General features: G+C 46.8%; 1 protein-coding gene across 1 annotated transcript; it reads right to left on the minus strand.

Annotated features, from left to right (window-relative positions):
• Positions 1 to 5,511: 5,511 nt before the first annotated feature.
• Positions 5,512 to 6,931, minus strand: MAGEH1 (MAGE family member H1). The gene has a single exon (XM_019439338.2). The coding sequence runs from the start codon at positions 6,677 to 6,679 to the stop codon at positions 6,020 to 6,022; it is 660 nt and encodes a 219-aa protein (XP_019294883.1). The 5' UTR covers positions 6,680 to 6,931; the 3' UTR covers positions 5,512 to 6,019.
• Positions 6,932 to 8,825: the final 1,894 nt, after the last annotated feature.

The following is an 8,825-nucleotide window of genomic DNA, read 5'->3' on the forward strand; positions in this document are numbered from 1 at the left end:
ACTCCTCTCTGTCACTCTACATCCAAACCATCAGGAATTCTGTTACGGCGACCTCAAAATGTATCCAGAAACTGATTAGTTCTCACCATATCTACTACTACTGGTGGATGATCCAAACCACCATCATTTCTAGCCTGACTTATAGCGATAGCTTCTTACCTGGTGTCCCTGCTCCCACCCTTGCCTGTTTTCACTTTATTGTCAACATAGTAAGCAGTTCAAAGTTATCCTTTCAAAAGGTAAGTCAGATTGTGCCACTCCTCTGCTCAGTCCCTCACTACCTCCCTCCTCTGCCCCCCCCCACATTCTACTGCACACAAGAGCCAAGTTCCTTAAAATGGCCTACTAGCCCCCACATAATGTGGGATTCTGTTAATATCTCTGACCTCATCTCCAACTCTTGTCCTTTTTGCTCACTCCACAGCAGCCACGCTGGCCTGTCCACCCTTCCTCAAATGTGCTTAGACACTCCTGGGCCTTGGAGACTTTGCACTAACTGGTTCTTCTGCCTGAACAATATTTCCTTTATATATCAGCAAGGAAAACCCCCTCACCTTCTTCATTTCTTTCTACCCTGCTTACCCTTTAGTAGAATTTAATGCTTCCTTTCTTTCCTGGCATCTCCAATCTGCCCCAACCCTGTTCTGTGTGAGCTTACCACTGCCCCCTCCCCACCCCTGCTGACCAAAGTACTTGTCACCTTCTAAGGTACTGCCTAATTTGTTATTTAAAAGGTTTACCTTTTTATTTTCTGTTTTTGTGCAGAAGAGCTTGTGATTTGTTCATATATGTATTCCAGAGGACTGACACAAATAGACCTTTGTAAATGTGTGTCGAATGAGTAAATGGATGACTTGTTAGATAATCACAACATCCAAAATAACATAGGCCCGGTTATTTTCAAGACTTTACAGGTAGAGAATGAATCTAGGGGTTTCCTTGGTCACAGTTACAGAGGGGATTTCGGGCAGTTTCTCATACGTTGCACATTTTGAGATAACATTTGCAAGGGTGTCATTTGTCGCAAGGAACTGAGGCAGAAGTTGACCAGTCAAGAATTGGGCCTGATTTTCACCAACTGTTTATGGGCTCTACCTTCCCACTCCAAACCACCCTGGGTGAGATTTATGTCTGTTGAGTGGTGAGCGGTACAAACCCAGAGTCCACTTCCCCTCCCAAAATCTATTTTGCAAGCGCTGGATTGCTCCAGACCTATTCTTCTATGTAGCGTTGGCTGAGCCGAGACCTTCCTTTGTGCAAGTGTCCTCACTCAGATTTTCAAAGAAATTCCATTAGCTCTTTGATGTTTAACTTTTTCATGGCTCACAAGCCCTGGAATAACCTGTATACAGGTCTCAGTACATCGTCATAGCAATCACCCTTCTCTACCAGCACCACTGCTTGAAAATCATTTCCTTTAGAGCACTGGAATTCTTTGCTTCTGCCAAAGGAAGGAGACAGAGGGATCCTGGCCCCTACCCGCATCACAAGGGTGAATGTGAGCCCCGGCAGAACCCGTATCTGTCTTTCACCATGGCCATGGTCTGCTGTGCACCTGACTGCTGAGGCCATGGCCACAACACTGGGCCCAAGGAGGACCCCCTCCCCCCATCAGCCTGTCTTCTTGCATGGCCAGATAGCCAACTGCTTGCTGCCTGTGTCTTATCCCAGGCACTCTACTCTGCTCAAGGTAGGGTTCTGGTGGTCCATTGTACCTTCTGGACAGAAAACAGCATCATCCAGCAATGTTTCAGGCCCAGAAAGATTGCTGTTTGGTTGGTTCACTGTGTGATAGCCAGGGCCTGGGATTTGAGGATTGATGGAGCATTCAGGGTGGCGAAGTTTCTGAGCAATGTGTCGTGATTTGTCTTGTAAAGGTAATACTCATTCTACACACAGCAACCCCTGAAAGATGCCTAGCAATTGGAGCCACCATAGTTCAGAATAAAGGAACACCCACAGCTAATCCCGAAATGGTTTATTAATCTTATTTTCCCATGCTTCCTCACCCACCTCAGCACGCTCCTTCTCACTTTTACCCTGGGTTGTGGTGGACTTTGAAGACAGAGGACTTCCCCAAGGCTAGGTGGAGGCCCAGGTGCTCTGTTGATGCATTCTGTTGTTTTACTGTAATAGTGTGAGCTTTAGACTTGTCCGGCCCTGAGTTCATGTCCAAGGCTGTCACTGACCAACCAGGTGACCCTAGCAACTTTCTTCTGATATCTGACCCTGAGTTTCCTCCTCTGTAATCTTGGCCTGGGGGGCCAACATATCTTGTTGGACTGTTGCAAACATTAGAGACAATGTATGAAAACAGCCACCAAAGTGCCTGGCACAATTTAGGCACTCAGGAAATGGCAGCTGTTACCCTTACTATGCACTAGGGACTTTTGGGCTCTGTATCCCTGAGCTCCCTAAACAACTGGAGTATTCTAGGACCCAGAAACTCAATCCACTTTAGAGGCATTCTGGCAACTAAAACTGCAGCTTTTCCACTCACTGCGTGGAAACTCTGTTGGGGTGGGGCTAGCTTAGGTTGCTGACTTACACAGCAAGAGGTTCCCAGCTTGTGTCCCATCTGGATAGCGCTCGAAGCTCAACGAATCTATGTAAATGGAACAAGGAATATTCTCTTTTTCTCACCACCTTCCAGAAGCTCCTTTCCCTGCTTCTCTCTCAGCCCTGCCATTCATTTCACAGCCACAGGAAATCCCACCCTTGCTCAGCTTTTACCTAATCAAATGAAGACTAACTCTTTGCAGTACCCATGTGGTATGTTGGGGGGTGCAAAGGGGCAGGAGACACACTAAGCCTCCAGGCCAGGGGAAGAGTGAGCCTGGGTCATTAATTGCTTCCTTGCTGAGCTAAGGCAGGTCACCCAAGCCTTTGTGCCTCCCTGTGGAGCCTCCTGCCTGAGGCTTTCAGGATCCCAGCAGTTATTTCTTTTACAGTGCAGTTTGTGGCATACTCCCACTCTTTCTCCCTTTATACTGGGTACTACTGGTTCTCTGACTGAATTAAGCTTCTTGGCCCACACTTGCAAATAACCAATTTTAGACAATTGGGTGATTATTCCCCAGCAGAGCCAAAGAAAACATAGATTCAGACAGGCTTTGGAAGGACATCATTTCTTCCCCTGAGCTAGCTGGGGCTTCCTATAAAACAGGGGTAAGTATACTGACCTGGCAGAGATAATATGTGACAAGCCCCTGGTACAGAGGAGACGCTCAATAAATCTTTGCTTTGCAAGCTCTCCCACTTACTAGCTGACTGACCTGGAGCTGACGGACTTCTATGAGCCCCTTTCCATAAAAGGGGGAGAATTTAAAGTCAGCCTTGTCCCCGAACAATTTGAGGCTGCAGTTGGCATTACTGAGACCTGTCCCATGGACTTCACATGTTTCTTTTGAAGACAGAGACCTTGTAAGTGCACTGGCAGGCAGAGATGGAAAGCAGGGTAGCCTATAGGAAAGCACTCTGGGTTTGCCGGGACCAGATGTGGGGTCTTGTCTAGGATCTGTCACTTGCCACCCCTGCGGCTCTAGACAGGAAAGTCACTTAGGAATCCGAACCTCAGATTTACACCTTATCTACCTCTGGAGCTGGCATTGACAAATACAGCTCCCCTGGGACCAGAAACATGCCTTTTCATTTTCTGCAGCCCCAGTTTCTGTCACACTGCCTGAATCATAGAAGGCTCTCACTATTTTCTTGTTTGCTGAATGAATTTGGAGCTGCTAAGGTGTCATAGTTCCTACTTTTGTTTGAAGCCTCCTTAGCCTTCAGGCTGAGGTCTATGGGTCCCTGGGCCTTTGCCAGAAAGTCATTTGTTAGCCTGCCCTGGCCCAGTGGCTTTACTTTGCATACAGCCAGAAGCAAGGTAAGACTAACTGGAGGCAAAGAAAGAAGAAGGTACCCTGGCCACTCTTTTGTGTGTGATAGCTGCTCCCTCTGAGCCCCACAAAGCTAGGTGAAACACCCTTCCTTGGGGTTCCCTATTAGAGGACTTAGTTCATACAGTGTCTAGCTCTAGGGGTAGATGTGGTAGGCTTTGGGGGTGGCCAGAGCATCTTATGTGTGTTCTTTGCCTGTAGCTGAAAAGAATTTGAGGGACGACTCCTACATCTCCAGATTTGCTGCAGGGTGAGGTAGAGGATTCAGAACTCCCTGGTGATAGCATAGATGGGAAGGGCATTGAGCTCCTTGGTATAATGAGGTGAGAAAGCATGAAAGCTCCTGGAGGTGGGAAGAAACCTGATGCCACATGCTTAGTACACCATGAGCCACCATGCCAGGTAGCCCTCTGGACTAGCTACCCGGCTGAAGGAGAGAGTCAAAGTGCTAACTCTGCTCCTCTCTCACCCCAGAGTGTGTACCCCCCACACCCACCCCCACTTTTAAAACAATTGGTACACCTTAACAAACTGCAGGGGGTTTTTTTTGTTTTGTTTTGTTTTTTAATTTAATGTGTATTTTTGAGAGAGAGGGAGACAGAGGGTCTGAAGCAGGCTCTGCACTGGCAGCCCAGAGCCCGATGCAGGGCTCAAACTCAGGAACTGTGAGATCATGACTTGGGCCAAATTCGGCTGCTTAACTGACTGAGGCACCCAGGTGCCCCAACAAACTGTAGTTTTTGACAGAAGTGCCAGGTTACCTTTCAGAGATGCCACAGGCCTAGTCTTCTCTCTGACTCATCCAAGAGGCTCTGCTGTTTTTTGCTTTCTTAAATTATTTTTATTCCGGGATTATCATTATTACTGACCATTTTTGTTCTCATTAAAATCAGCCATAACTCCCACCCTTTGAGTCTCTAGCTTCTGCTCACCTCTTTCCCACCTTATTTCTTTTTTCTCCACTTCCCCCCTTGACATAACCTTAATCCTACAGTGGAGCATTTTTTCCCCTAATGTCCATGCTGCCTTTAGTGCCTCCATAATTACTCCTTTCCCATCTTCAATACTATTTTCAGACCTCAGGTTGTCATTTCACCAAGAATTTTCTGACAGTCTCATCTTTTTAATTTTTGTAGTATCCCACAATGTCCTTTATCCTGCAACCACCCCACTCTCCCCTGCCCTCCCCTCAGGATGATTAGGTGTGTTTTCTATTTCCACAGTACCCCATGATAGTCCCTCCCCTCTGCCAATGCCCCCTCCCCCAGGCTGGGTTAGGTACCCAAAAGTACCTAATGCACAGTATTTCATACTATGCTCTGAGGCCCCTTTTAAATTTCCCCAAGATTATTTAAGCATCTTTTGGATTTTCATAGAATCCTGTGATATCCTCTCTCCTGTCTCACCTCCAAGACAGGTCACAGAAGTGTTTCTAAATTTTTGTGGCAGCCCACGCTCACTCCCTATTACAGCATTTACCACACTGCCAGTTTACATATTTGTCTTTCCCATGTAATCTAGAACATTCTTTAGAACTGAGGGCTGTGTGCCATGGAGGATCCCCAGAACCTAGACTGGTGCCTCATACATAACCGGTGGTCAATAAATGAACAAGGTGTCCTCATCATTATAGTTTTATTTTTTTCTATACTGTGCAGTAGCTAAGGAAATTTATGGTAGTTGTCAGTTTTCTTTATACAACAGTAGACGCAAAGGTTTCAGAAAGGTCAGACATAAAAGAATTTCCCCATCCTTCTCTCACATACCGGTTTAGTTCAAACTTTTCAGAATTACCTATTTCAATGATATAAAATATGTACCAGATCACAGAATATGATGGACTCATTTTATAAGGGTAGCAAAACTGTTATACTAAGTCTCAATGACAGACAAAAAGAAAAAAAAATCCTTTCTGTAATCATATTTTTAATCATATTGTGACCTTTACCAGCACTATATTAAGACGTATACAATTGTACAATATTTTGCAGTTAACAATTAGCACTGATCACAAATACCAAATGTCTCCCTTTTCCCATCATATTCAACTCAGCACCCAGCTAATCTACTCCTTTGGGTACCTCATGCTGTTTCCAACCCCCCTCAAGTGTCTGCTCCAGATTGCCCTAAGGTGCAGTGTAACCCCTAGCACCTGAATTAAGGATAGCCTCAACTTCTGCATCATCATCGGAATCCCAATCATAATTACATGGCCAGTCCTTGGAGCATCGGTTACGCACCCTTGCCACAAAATGCATGACTTTCAGCTTGCTCGATTCCACATGTGCTCTAGGTCCCCAGAAGAACTCATACTCCACGGGACTGCTACGTGGCACCGGCTTATAAATCAGGTACCCTCTGCGCACAAACTCCTCTGTGACGACCTTCTTTGGATCTCCAAAGATGCTGTGCTGCCGGCCAGGCTGCATCCCCAACTTCCCAAGCACTTTCCAGACCAGGGCCTCCTTGGCGCTGTTGCCCATGATGAAGATGAGGGCTAATATGGACATCAGGAGACTTTTCTTGGTGCCTTGAAAATTGCTCCGGGCTACGGAAGGCTTTTGTACTTGAGCAGTGCTGGAGGCTTCCTCAGGTGTAGTGGAGGCCTCCTCCGGAGTGCTAGGGTCTTCCTCAGGGCCACTCAGGTCGTCCTCCGGGGTGCCTGGGGCCAGAGAAGTGGCCATCCGGGTCTCAGAAGCTTCTGAGGCCTGGATCTTACGATTGTTGCGGTTCTCTTCCGCGGCTCTTGCGTTACGGCGGCGCCGACTCTTCCGACCCCGAGGCATGTCTCCCACTATGGGCGCCGAGCCTCTTGCAATTCTAGGGAATGATGCCTGCAACTTCTGCAGAAAGCAACTATCTCTACCTTAAGCGGCCGCTGCTGAAGCCACCAATGTCAATAGTCTTTGTAGCAACAAGCCAGATGTTCTCAGCGACAAAGCTCACTCCCAGGGAAACAAAAATGCGCGAGCAACAGCCGCCTGCATTCACTCCCGCTGCAAGAGCCAGAACGCTAGGCAAAATTGACTCCGCCTTATCTGCCACGCACTCACTGAACTCCAAAGAGGAAGTGGGCGGCTCCTCCACCGAAATATCCGCTCTCAGATAGGAAAAGAGGCATGACAAGGCAGGGGTGGGACTAGGGCAGAGATGGCAGCTAGGGATTGACAAGGGCAGGAGAATGCACAGGAGAAAAGAGCATAGGGTTCCTGTATTTTTCAGTCTAGTACAAAATTTGCTAGCGGGTATTGAGAAAGAATGTGTCTTTAATTCATTCTCACAGAAGGCAGGCTGTACATATATGAGTATCGAGGGGGTGGTGGTGGAGGGTTTGGGGGGATGGAGTTGAGGGGTGTATTTATGGAAGGTTTCAGCTGGTCTCAGTTCTCCTATCCTGTGTTGGCTTACACAGCATATTCATTCACCATCCCCGTTCTCAGAAATAGTTTATGTGTATAGGAATTAATTTGTGGGCCATCTAGGATCCACCTAAGATGTCTATGGCTGAATCACTGGGTGATTAGGGGAAGTGGGGCTTCAAAAGCAGCAAACAGTGTGCAAGAGGTGCAGAACCTTTAAAATGTTCTATATTGACGGGATTGTTAAGCAGAGCACTGACTGGATGAGACTTTCATTGCACAGCTTCACAGAGGCTGTACAGACTATTGTCTGGCAGGTCACTTAGGAAGCAATTAGAATAAGAAGCAAGAGGGAAACAAAGTGAGCCTTAAAGCAGTTTCCATGGGGATGGAGAGGCAGAAAGGCATTTTAAGGGTGATGATGGACAGGCTTTAGGGACTGATTGGATGGAAGAGGGGAAAGAGGAGAGGGTGGTGGAGTGCAGATTAGCTCTGAGGTTTTTAGGCTCCAGTCCACCTGAATGCCTGATTTATTTTGGTTGTTTAATTCATTTGGCAACCCTAATGTAATTCAGAGCATACTCGCAACTTTATCCACTCTGGTTCTTTGCTTACTGCTTTCTCTGTCTGAATTGTCTTTCCTCTCATCTCCAACTATCTAAATTCCGTCTGCTTGCTTACAGGCCTCTTCCTGCCTGAAGTTTGTCTTCCTGGAAGAGTAATGAGTCCATGTTTGCTCCTCCCCCCCCCCCCCCAGGGAGGAGTCTCTATAGCAAGCACTCTGTATCTTTCTTATGTCATTCCAAAGATACTATTTTGCATAAGTCACTTCACCTCTCTGAGCCTCGGTTTCCTCATCTATAAGGTGTGGTTAATTAAGTGCTGGCCTCATAGGGTTGTGAGAATTAAATGAGATAACAAATGAACAGCGCTTGCCATGCAAGAATCACGGCCTTTGCCTCTCAGGTGTTTCAAGCAGTGTGTGAGAGTGGCATTTAATATGCATGTTGAAAGAATGCATCTTGCATGTGTGTTTACCTGAACATTTTAAAAGCAAGCAAAAACTTTATACCTTTATGGCTGGAAGAGATTAAATGCTTGCTTGACAGAACCTCAGATTATAATCCCATTGAGGGGAAGGGGCCCTGTCTAGCCTCTTGATGTCTCCCAGACTTCAATAGAGTTTGTGGAATATCAGGATATGGTTACTCCTGGTGAATAAGTGCTGGGGTGGGACAGTAGGTCCCATTCAGAAAGCAGAATTGCCAGCTGAATTGCACCCAAAAAGGCCCTCTGTACATGTGTAGAAAAGGGATGCCTGGTATAGAGTAACGAACATTGAACTGAGACCTAGGAACATGAGTTCTGGCCCAGCCTGTGTTGCCTACAAGCTCTTTGACTTTGATGAGCTCACTTACCACCTCTGTCCTGTGACTTGTCCTCTGAACAGACAGGAAAAGGCTAAAAGGCTAATCTCTCCAGCCTTGTCTGCCAGGCCTATTGTCAGGCTCTCTAGAAATCCAGCAGTACATCCTGGCAACCCTGGATGACAGCAGGTTCCTCTGAGCTCAGT

The sequence above is a fragment of the Panthera pardus genome, unplaced genomic scaffold, assembly GCF_024362965.1.
Source record: "Panthera pardus isolate Hobbes unplaced genomic scaffold, ASM2436296v1 HiC_scaffold_27, whole genome shotgun sequence".
Lineage (NCBI taxonomy): Eukaryota > Metazoa > Chordata > Mammalia > Carnivora > Felidae > Panthera > Panthera pardus.